We start from the raw sequence: 12385 nt of genomic DNA on the forward strand, positions 1-12385 counted from the left end.
TCATGGTTGTGTCATCATCCAAGCCTCTTTAAGTAGGATGCATGTCACAGTTTAGTTTGAAAGAAAATCTTACATGAAAATATATTTGGCATGTTTTATATAACATAAGTTGAAGTAGTTTTCTTATTTTGTGTACATGTTAAAAAAATTAATTATCATATTTTATGTCCACATATGCCCGTGGTCCATAAAGATCAGCATAATAATGTGTTAATTCCACTACAGGAGAGACTCTGCAATTAGTGCAGATATCGGTATCACCTATCGGCCCAAAAAGTTGGAAAATATCGGCATATGTGTAATTAAAGTTAATAAACTCACACTAACTGTTATTCGGCAACTTGGGGGAAGCAAAAACAAACTCTAAACACAACACAGATGTATGTTAGTAAACCTGATGAATCTTAACTCCACTATTCAGTTTAGTTTTAGCTCTGTTTTGGTCCCCACCACCTCTTGAAGGACATACAGTATATGTCTCTAGCTGTTAAATGCTCCACAATGCTCCCCTGCTGTTCACTAACTCTGTCTGTCAGATGTTTGATGCTAAGCAGGTAGTGTCCAGCGGGCTTTCCAGAGCTCTTTGACTGAAAATAGAGGCCTTATTACGAGCAGTAAGAGTAAAGCAGACCAAAAAAGCTGTGAAAAATGAGTTCAAAGATACAAAAATGCTCCGTAGAGCTGAGAGATAAAACTGCAGAGTTGGGTTTCACATCATTCATTAGGAATGTAAACACGGTAATCAGAGCAGCTTTAAACTATAGAAGTTGGCTAACTTTCAAAATAAAAGAGCCACGTATCACAGTTTAACTTTAATAAATCAATGATTTTCTATGTCACGTGAACATGACCTTCAACAGAGCAGCTAATGTGGAAGGGAAATCCAGGCTTCCAAAAGGAAAGTGCTGCAAGTTCAACTAAAGTGTTCCCCACACTGACTCACCTGTCTGATGGCGCACAGCAGCTTCCCATAGCAGAAGACGATCACTAGGAAGGGCACGGTGAGGCAGAAGACAAACAGGCAGGTAATGTATGATATGTTGTTTGCCGTCTTGGCCGTCCAGTCGACGGAGCAGGTGGTCCCGGGACCCTCTGGACCGTAATTGCTCCAGCCAAAGAGGGGCGGCAGGGTCCAGATGAGGGAGTAGACCCAGGACACGGTGATGCCCAGGGAGATCTTGCGGTAGTTGGAGGAGTCCGCCTCAGTGGGGCCCATCATGGTGCTGTAGCGCTCATAGGAGAGGACGGCCAGGGAGATCAGGGACACGATGCCTACGGTGTAGACAGGACAAAGCCACCGGCACAGGTAAACATTTCATATGTAGAGGTATGGTAGAGACAAAGGCACACAACCTTAACCTATGGAGTTAACAGTTAACAAAAGGAAAGGAATACATGGCAGTGCCCGATCGGTTCTAGGCATGCGCATTCCTAATTTGTACCACAAATATTAAAACATTTTACAGTGTTAAAACACTTTACGGCTGCCGATCAAGAATAGCTAGCTGCAGACAAAATGGTGGGCACAGAAGCAGATAGTCCTACGTTGCACGTAAACGGTTATGTTGCTTCATCAATATTAACAGCCGAGTTACACGTTTCCGTAAGCATTGGTCTGGATGCATCTACGATGTTTTACACACCTGAAGCTTGAGCAGAGAGCGAACATAAGACTGCAGACAGCATGTGCAGGTGTGTTCTTTGTTTTTTTTTGTATACTCTGACTGTTGTTTCACATTGGACTGGGCCATAAAATAGAAGCAGAAGAGCACTGCCTGTTCAAATGTTTATCCTCTCTGGTGAAGAAAACATGCACAGTCTCTGTGATACAAAGCTCTTTCTCAAATCAAAAGTGCAGACAAAATGAGCTTTATGCTTTATTGGTTCTCAGGGGAGAAGTTGCTATTTAATAAGATAATTGCCCGTGTGAAAAGTGCGGTATAGTAAAACTATAGCAAAAGGAATCATCTAATATTTCAGTTCACATTGTGGGGCCTGCAGCAGATCCATGCTGCTGTAAATTACACACAGTGACACTACTTTTATTGTCTCTGTTAGACAGAAGCAATGCAGTGAAACACAACACAGAAATTTCAAGACGCTTTCCTTATCTCTGTATAGCCACTCAATGAGCACAGTCTTTCTCTCGATATCTCTCTATCTCAGCATTTCAGAGGCTGAGCAGCTGCATGTTCACACTGACCCTTCAGCCTTTCTATCCTGTTTGCTATTTGTTTTGAAGCCACTATGATCCATGGGGCCATCCTTAATGCCCATTGATTTTCAGCATCAGCGGAGGGGACCTAATCCGCACGCTCCTTTAAGAAGGCGGTCTGGGCCTTTCGCTGACGACTGAGCACGATGAATGAATAGAAGTAAAAATGGGAAGAGGAGAAAATAGCCAGGAGACCAGGATGGTGTTTTTTGTGTCTGTTACATTGTGCAAATGCGTTGACCACACCGCACACACCTCTGACTGACTTCAGAGTCTATGCGTGTTCTGCTTGTCTGTTTGCCCCCAGATATTGAACTCGCGTTGCTTTTCCTGCACATTTGGCTTGGCTGGGGGCTTTTATTAGCTCTGCTGGGCTGACTCATAGTAACCACTCCCAAATATATATCTCCTTTACATTTTTAAAAGGCGATGCCCAACTCTGCTCTCTGACATCCTTTGTTCTACTGCGTCTGTGAGGTCTGAAATTAAACACTGGGAGAACTTTTGTCTCCACCGCAGGAGGAAGAGGCTGATGTCATCTTTAAGATAAAATCTTTGTGACAGTGTTCATCGCTGGGCATCGTCAGTAAATACCAGTGTGGTGCAGCAGCTACACTTTAAAGTGCCCGTCCCGCTCTCTAATGTGTTTTGGTCAATGTTACTTCTGATGGATGTTTGACCTTCGCTGTGCGGAGTGATGACACTGGAAGGCTGTTTTCAAATTCTCCTGCTGAAAGTGGAAAAAGGTTTTACGAGCTGAACTGCTACTTCAGTTTAAGGCGTGTTCCCGAAAAGTATAAGCATATTCATAGTATATTGATTTTTCAGTGAGGGAGGAGGCATATGTTAGATCCTGACCGATACTGGATTTTTAGGGCTGATGCCAATATTAGGGAGGAAAAAGTCATATATATATGATATATAAGTCAGTTTCTCTATACAGTATGCGGTATATACTGTGTATATACACACATATTTACACATTTTTTTGCAATGATCCCTCCAATGTAGATATCAAACAGTTTTGACTATTGTGACAAAGATAAGTAACAGAAGCAGGATATTTTACAGTTTATTGTCCACACTGATATCAATGCTCTGGAACAGTAAGCCTCTCTGGGAATTTACATATAAAGAGATATTTTAAAAAAACACAGAGAACAATTTTGAATTTAGCTTAAGCATATTTTTCTGCATTATGTTCTGTAAAAAAGAAAGTTTTGATATCCACAAACATATACGTCGATACCGATATATCACTGATAGCAATTTAACTTTTTATGTAAAAACCACATCAGACACAAATTATTATTCAAAATGAGTATTTTTATAGTATTGGCAGGTGATGTTTAAACCATAACCTAATAGAAATAACCTTTACTCCACTACCCTCCAGCGCAGTGAGAGTCGAATAAAACTTTTATTTGGATTTGTGATTAATTCTGATCGGTTTATGAGTCATGATGACATGCTGAAAATGTTCTTCTCTGATTGGATGTGTAGTTTATCAGGAACATGAATATAGTTTCAGTCAACGGTTCAGGCAACATTGCGTGTCATCAAGTACATTGAGTTGCAGAAATGCTCAGCAACAGTACAGTTTAGCTGCTCGCTAAAGGTTTATGTAACTCAATGACTTCGAACAAACTTTTAAAAAGCAATTGAGACAAAAGACAGAATGCAGAAATTGTTGTTGATTGAAATGTGTAAAGTTTTGTGCAAGGTTGTTCTTGTCTGAAGTTTATAGAAGTCAGGATGGAAACAGTTTTTCATTTGGTGTTTCTGACCATCAATTTGAACCGTGACTGTTGTCACTTCCCTAACCAAGTACAGTTAAACATGATAGTTCATTTCTGACTTTGAAAACAGCAGACAGAATCTTTTACACAAACAAAATTTTTTCCTAATCTTACCATGTCATGTTTTGCCCAAGCTTCACCAAACCATAACTGTAGTGGTGGCTGATGAGCAAATGCTAATATAAATCTTTGTGATGCTCATATGCAAAGTGTTTCTAAGGTACTGATGATATATATCGTTCTGCTGATAGAGGTGTCTCATGAGAAAATAAGCGCGTGTTATTTTAGAAGGCAAAATGAAAAACTTTTTTGTCTGTTTGCCTGTGATAAGTGATCGTAAATCTGCAATCTCTAAATCTGTCTGTAATCTAAAAACTGTGTGAATTCTTTCATTTTGGGGGATTATAAAGCTGTATAACTCCTCACTGCAAAACTTTATTTCAATTAAATGTAGTTAACATGTGCACATAAAGTCACTGAGCAACCTTTTTGCCACTTGGTGGCGCTACAGCAAAAAAAACACTTAAAGATCCTATTCTCCGCTTTTGTGCATACCAACCTCGGAAACAATGGTGTAATTTGTTATTTGATCATTTGTTTCATTAGTCACTTCAAACGTTATGTCTTGTATGCAACAGCCAATTTACGGCACATTCAGGATATCCTGCTTCTGTGGAATCTTGCCACTGGGTGGCGCTACAGCAAACATACATACTCAAACAACCTGGTATGTTGGGTTTACACCTGGTTTTGTTTTCCTAAAGCACATGACACTGATACTGATACACTTCTCGCTAGTGGACGGGCGTGTGTATTGCATACTTAGCTGTGACACTTTGCTGACTTAAGATACTGTTTTTCTATTAATATTACAGTATTACTGCTTGGTACACAGATTTCCCTGGTAATTTCTTGTCATTATTAACTTGCGCAATAGCACCAGTTAAAAAATAATTTAAGAATGGTTAAGTCTTTTGTTTTTGAGTGTTGGAGCATGAGGTCAGCATTATTCTGCGGAACTAAAAACTGACTCGGCTGCCTGAATATGAATGTGATAGCAAAAACCCAGATTTTTTAAATGACATCCGCAACTAAACTGTAATTAAAGCAGATCAGTGAAATCCGGCTATTATCCAAACTGCTTATACAGTCAGAGTATTGTATTGGAGCATCTCTAATGCTATGAGCAAAGATAATATACTGTTTGCTCTCTGGAAATACAATCAGAAATAACAGACAGGCAAAGAGTAGTTCAGCACAAAGAACATAAATTCTGATTTGATGCCATTTCCAGTCATTTCTGTGAGGTCATGCATGTCAGGTCAGGTTGGGAAATCTTTGATGTGTTGGGCGCGTATAAAAGTCGCCAGTGGCCATCAACCAGCTTTGAGTGACTGCCAAAGGTAAATCACATTTCAAATTTGCCACAGCTAATTAGCAGCTCTTCCACAACTCACATATATCAAAACTGAACACCGGCAGCCACCCTGTTGCTGAAACCTTCTGTCCCCCGGCTCATCAGAGCTGTTGTTGTTGATTATAATTAACCACTTTTAATTTCAAAACTTCAGCAGATCCTTTATAATATCCAGCCACTCGATGAGGACAGCCCTGTCTCTGGTTACGCAGCACCTCACGAGTGATGAGGACATTTTGTACTTGAGGACATGTAATGTCATCGTGAAAGACACAACTTTGGATGTAACTTCGTAGCGTCTGAAATCAAACATCACCCTCCATGAATCTTCTATTCCTCTGGCAGGATCAAAAGCAACAGCAGGAATCTAATATAACAAAATGAAACATCTTATGATCAGAATGGTCTGAAATACAAGAAAGAAAATAAGCTGACTTTTTGTTGTGGTGTCTCTGATGCTCCCTCACTGCTTCTGCAGATACAGCATATCTAGGTAAAGACAGTTTGAATGAAAATCACAGGATTGAATAAAGCCGTGTTTGTTCTGAAAAAAAAAAAAAATCCCGTCGCGGTGTCTTTCCCTCAGCCTGCCCAGGTGCACAGTACTACTGAGTCAACCAAAAAAGAAAAAGAAAAAAGACAAATCGAGCATGAGATTTGTAAATGTGCGGACTCATTAATTGCTTTGGGTCGCAAGTGTCGTGATTATTCACACTTAATGTATGACTCAAAACAGACACCCATCATCCCCCCCAAAAAACATATTTTTGCCTCAGCTCTACGAGACCTTTTAATTCACTCTGTATTACCCCGGCTCATTAGTTGGCTCACTCACTCTGACCTTTCTGGAGGAGCGACATTGTTCTGCTTTCTTTCTCCCTGCTGAGGCTGCTTCATACTGTCACGATGAATTAACATCACTCCGAGCAGGTGTTGCCTATGCAGGCGTGATGCACATGTATATGCATTTAGTCTCCTCTGTCTGTTTCTGTGCTGTTTTTGAGGATGTGTGTCTTTGTGTGTGTGTGTGTGTGTGTGTGTGTGTGTGTGTGTGTGTGTGTGTGTGTGTGTGTGTGTGTGTGTGTGTGTGTGTGTGTGTGTGTGTGTGTGTGTGTGTGTGTGTGTGTGTGTGTGTGTGTGTGTGTGTGTGCAGGAGGGCAATCTGACTTCAGAGTGCGGCGAGTGGGCCCAGCAGTGCAAGGTTAATCCAGTGACTTGTGTGCAGAGTCCACTCGAGGCAGGAGGCAAGCCAAACAGGCTGCAAGGACAGGCCGAGTGGGTGTCAAAGACAGGGGGGGAGGGAGAAAAAAAGATCCTGTCCTGGTTCTTCACTGTATTAATGGAGGACAATAAAAGTTCAGCGACAGAGAGAGAGAGAGAGAGAGAGAGGGGGAACGCAAAGAGGTGGGCAGAAGAGGTGAAGCAGCTAAATGGGTGCCAGGAGGCTGATGGCAAAGGAAAGTAGAGTGTGTCGACGGCAGCGGTGCACACACACGTGTCTCCGCAAATTGTCTTCAGTTGGTGCTCTTGGCATAAAGTTAAAATGGTGGCTCTTCAATTGTTCAGTCATTCAAAAATCCTAAGATGTTATGGGCTAAAAGCGGTGAGGCTGGGAGCGGAAAAAAAAAGAAGTTTCAATCGATGTGAAGAGGCAGCAGGAATACGACATCCTCACACCAAGCTAACAATGTCTTTTGTCATTGACAGTGATGCCCTCTAATTTGAAGGAACATCGATCATTCGGGAGGACTTTATAGAGATTTGGTGAGGACCGTCACAGTCGCTTTGTCAAAGCTACGCGTGACATTATTCATCTGAACAATCAGCTTCACTTTTCCTCTCTTCTTCCCTCTTTCTTTCACTCTGTTTTCATGAGCCAATTGAGGAATTACTCATCCTTAACCAATGGAGGCTCTAATGATGTCTGCGAGCCATCTCTCTCCCTCACACACACTGTAACACACTGTCTGTCTTCCCGCGATGTTTTCGTTTGTAGAAGCCAAACTTCTGTCAGACAGATTTTAATAAATTGGCTCCTTGTGGATGTCAGTTTTACACATTTTCAGATGACGCTTAATCTCTGTGTAACATTCGTGTTAGTGCGGCAGTGGATACAATCAGAATACATCCAGATACTGAGAAATGACAGAGCCTTTTTTCCCCTTCCGCGATATGACTCAAATGAAGTAATCTGGTTTTGGAAATTGCCAACTTATCCCAGAGGAAGGAAGAGCATAATACTCGAGGGTCTGTTTTGAATTTATACGTTTGACAGATTGAAGAGGCTCTCAAGGAAAGGAAAAATTCAATTTAGTTAAATTGAGTGTGCTGTGTGAAAAGTTTAGCAGTAGATCAGGAAAAGAAACAGGGGAGGGCTGCTGATAACAGCCAGGGAAGTACCTTTACAGAAAAACCACACAGATTTAAAAAACTTTCCTACATATTTTTCCATGTTACAACATGTGCAATACGTGTCATATATGTGATTACATGTGGAAAACATGAGAAACTCATGGGTTTTTCCTTAAAGGTAAACAGCTGCTGTACCCGCCTGCTGCATGACAATCTGACTCATTTCTTTCTTCTGCTACGTTAATGGGGCCCAAATTGCAGAGGGACCACCTGCAAAATGAAACCAAAAGACACCTGTTAGTCCACTAAAGGACACAGTGTCAGGGTCACGTTTTACCTTGCAAAGAAAAAAAAGTAGGTACCTTAAGTTTAAAACGACGGGGTTAGGTTTGGTAAAAAAAAAAATACTTGATTAGGTGAGAAAAAGATCATGGTATAGGGTATGATAAGTAATTTTACATCAGTTACTTAAGTATTTTAAGTTATAACGTGCATTATTAAAGTTAATTAAGTTACACTAGCTAACTTACTCTCGTTATTGAAAAGAAATCCGCATTGCTTCCTCACAGTCTCGATCCCTGGTCTCCTGGCTGTCAATCCTGTGTTTGTTCCATCCAACCAGCGCCAACCTTTCTTCACTAACTCTTCGTGCTTCGTCAGATGACCTCTATCACACCACTTTGACCTTGTAATACACGTGTGTACTTTTCACGCTTAGGCAAGGCAAAACGTGACACTTACACAGTATCCTTGAGTAGACAGATGGGTGTATTACACACTTTGGGGTGCAAAATCAGCCTCTAGCATATTTTTTAAAGTTTAACTTTTCTCCCCCCCAGATAATTTAAAGCAAATGGACTCTCACAGGTGGCTCACTGAGCCATAATCTTTCTCTAGATGAGGGCAAATGCCTGAAATCTTTAGCTTCCAGCAGGTACCAGAAGCCCTGATGCTTGGGCTGTGTGTTACCTAGATTGTGGGTGGTTACCAGTGGCAGCTCCACTTAAAGTGAGGCTTTAAACAGAGATTAGATGCACTGAAGTGAGTGAGAAGGGAACCTTTTGTGGAAGATTTATGAGCACCTCATACAAACTTCACCAGAGAAAAGCTGCAGCCGCTGACATACCGACATCCAGCAGCATTCAGTCCATTTTCAGCTGTAAAGACACGCAGGCGGAGGACTGTGTTTCTGAAAAACTCTTAATATTTCATCAAATCTTTTTTCTTTTTTCCCCCAATCCTGTCAAAAGCAATAAGCATATTTTCATTCACGTGACTAGGACGTTTCAGAACAAGTTGACCATGAAATCCACTGGCTTTGATTAATTGAAACAAAGCAGCACGACCAATACAACTATAACCACTTTCATGCAGTGAATTTTATGAGACGCATGTCGACTGAAGTTTCTGAGATCTGTTCTTCGCCACATTCAGTCGAGCTTCGAGTTCAGTTTGAATAAGAAGAACTCATGAATCTGACAGCTGACAAAACCTACTGACATTACTTTAACACCAACTGCATCTCCTCTCCTGAAATCCTGCAACAATTAGTTTAAGAGCTTCGGTTTCAAATCACAACCTGCCAACCATCCTTTTCAAATATGCACTTTTGATTAGACAGCGAGCGAGAACTCGTATGATATACAGCGATGAGAGTGTCGTAACATTGTGCTAATGTCAGCGAGAGGAGGAATGAGTGTTTTCCAAACCCAAATATCTCAGACTGACTGGACTTCAAAGGTTGTTTGGATGTCATTGAAAGCTTTTAAAGCAGTTAGTGGGACTGATATCAAGAAAGCCAGTTCATTAAATAACTTCACATCAGGCACCAGGCCAAGGACTCCTGATGATAAAAGAACAGTTTTATCTCTGACGCTGTCTTTTTTTCGAATTTACCACCAAACAAATATCATCCAAATGACTCAAATACATATAAAATAAGGTATATAAGAGGACATGAGTTTTGCTGCTGTTGTATTTGTAATGCACTCCTGTTCCATAAAAAAAAATAGCCCTGAGCTTTTACATTTTTAAATGTATTTTGTCTTGGTTCCGCATCCAAGACTGGCTCAGTTCCAGGTGAATGAGCGCGTGCCGTATTCTCAGTTGCATCATTGTGCTCCATTTGCATCGATATCAGCACTCCTGAGTAAAGGTAGACCAGCGCTCCGTCTCTCATTACAGAATTCCCCCGGGGGATTTTACTCCGCCAGAAATGCTGCAGATGCAGATGCAGATGCAGAGCCCCTCCACCCCCCCCAAAAAAACCCAACAACCAGAAGCCCCAGAGCCCACCACCGACCTGCACCCGCAGCTAAATGCACGGTGAGGAGGCTTCCTTTGCCTCAGCTATATGATAACGAGCATTTAGCGGCCATTTAACAGACAGCCTGCACACTGCTTTATATATAGCAGCATCAAACCCCCAGCTGACAGTCCTGTGACTTGTTTCCAGAGTTCATAAATGACATCCGAACAAATGACTAAGCATCTGCGCGTGAAGCACCAGCGATCTCAGACCAGTGGAAATGCGTTCCGCTTCGGGAAAGGACTGGAAGTGATTCAACAGTCTGCCGCGCGGCCCCCATCCGGAGATAACGACCCGTTTCCGCACCACAAAGAGCGAACACAGACACAGCACCTGGAAGAAAGCTGCCCCATCTGCACGTGAAGGCATCTTCGGGACCACGGCAGTGGATGTGCACCCTATAAACTAATGATGAGCAACCGGATTACCGTTGTTGACACGTGCTTAATTAACCTTTCATGTTTAGTTGTTTTTTTTTTTTCTCGCTAACAATAAAATATAAGAAAAGGTATTTGGACTTTTACTTGGATCTTAAGGACGAGAGACTGCAGCATCACACCCAACATGAATAAAACATAAAGAGTGCGTTGTTCAAATAGAGGCATGAGACATCAAATAGCTGAGGTTTTATATTTTCCAATTTGGCGCATAAGAAATGATTCAATTCTCACACCCAGCACTCCACGCTGACAGTTTTTTGACAGAATTATTGAATTCATCCGGGCTCCGATGATTTATTTTTTTTAGGCATTTTCTATGAAAGTTTGATACTGTCATACACATCTGTACTTGTGTTATTCTGTCAAATATTCTTCCAATTTTTCAAACTCCTCGTTTTAGCCGCATCAATGAAGCTCCCCATTATCAAATCTAACAAGCGCAGCTCTCTGCTAAGGATCCACACACACCGCGCACCGACCACATCTGAAATTAAAAGAAATACGTAGCCCCACAGTAGCTTATAGATGGAAAAGAAACACCCAAATACCATCAGCTCACAGATTTCACATTTGTACTCACCACAGAGGGAGTTGAAGAAGCCGTACCACACGCATCCTCCTTCTCCTATGAGCCACCTTCCCTGCGTGCTGGCGGCGAAGCTGAACGGAGTACCCAGTACGCACACCAGCAGGTCGCTGATGGTAATGTTAATCAGGAGTAGGTTGATGGGCGACCGCAGCATCTTGTAGCGGCAGAAGAGCACGAGCACCAGCAGGTTGTTCATAAGTCCGAAAGTGCCGATGAAGCCCAGGCATACAGCCACGATCAGGTTCCCTGTCGGGGTGAGGGTGGACCGGTATGATCCGCCCCCCAGGTGCCCTTCCCTGGCTGCGGCACACAGCGCGCTGTTGACCTCCGCGCAGCCGCTCAGGCTCACGTTGGGCACGATCATGGCAGCCCGGTGTCACAGCGGTGGCACACTGGGCGGCCTAATATGTCGTTGGCATTTCTCTTTTTTTTCCGGTGTTGGGAAAAAAAAAAAGTCTAAGAAGACAAGCTGTCGCTCGAAGCCAGGGACACTTGTTGCTTTAAAAAAAAAAAAAAAGTAATGTCAAGTAGAAAAAGTAGAGCCAAACAAAAATGTGAGATAGTTTGTTTGTTCAGGGATGTTAAAACTTTGTGTCTCAGTTCACGGGGGAGGTGTGGTGTTAGAAAATGTTAAAAAACAAACATTGAAAATAACTGTTGAAAAAAAAGTTGGGTTAGGCTTTGCTCCACCATGTGGCAGTTGGCACTGTACACTCTCACTCATTCCAGAGACGCTCCTGTCTCTCATACAGACACCTTCCCTCTCTGGCCGTATTTAAATCACTGTTGCCCGCTCTCCAGCAGCTGACTTTCAGCTCAGGGGGTTGGAGGGTGTGGAGGGGTGGAGCGGAGCGCGCTGGTGCGTTGGGTGGGGGTGGGGGGAGAGACGCATGGAAATAGAGCGACAGACCGATCTGGACTGTAATCGCGCCTCTCAAAGAAAATGCCGCGCTCACGCTGTACAGTCCTGCTGAGTTCAGAGCTCGATTTCAACCAAAGTTCCCCTAAAAGTTTGAGGAAGCCGCTCGTGCTCTCCGCCCCGGTGCCGCTCCGACGGCCGCTCCGTGCGCACTGATGCGCGGCGCTGTCCGCGGTGCTGAACGCGGTCTCAGCAGCAGCTGCGTTTAAAATTAGTCGAGGAGCAGCAGCAGCAGCAGCTCCGCTCATCAACTCAAGTCTGTCATGCAATTAAATTGCAGATTTAAAGGAAATTCAATCATTTACGAGTGCAAAGCTATTATCTTTGATTTAGGTCATAAATATAG

General features: G+C 42.6%; 1 protein-coding gene across 1 annotated transcript in view; it reads right to left on the bottom strand.

The window, feature by feature from the left end:
• LOC138632568 (pinopsin-like) overlaps window positions 1-11484 on the bottom strand; it is a 63220-nt gene extending 51736 nt beyond the window's left edge. The window contains exons 1-2 of the mRNA XM_069718227.1: window positions 11112-11484; window positions 944-1272 (exon numbers count right to left, since the gene is read on the bottom strand). Of these exons, the coding sequence (XP_069574328.1) occupies window positions 944-1272; window positions 11112-11484 (702 nt within the window). The remainder of the gene's footprint in view (window positions 1-943; window positions 1273-11111) is intronic.
• Window positions 11485-12385: the final 901 nt, after the last annotated feature.

Source organism: Brachyistius frenatus, unplaced genomic scaffold, assembly GCF_029030835.1.
Source record: "Brachyistius frenatus isolate BFR_SWC_R1_liver_20210118 unplaced genomic scaffold, ASM2903083v1 Contig_188, whole genome shotgun sequence".
In the NCBI taxonomy this organism is placed as follows: Eukaryota; Metazoa; Chordata; class Actinopteri; family Embiotocidae; genus Brachyistius; species Brachyistius frenatus.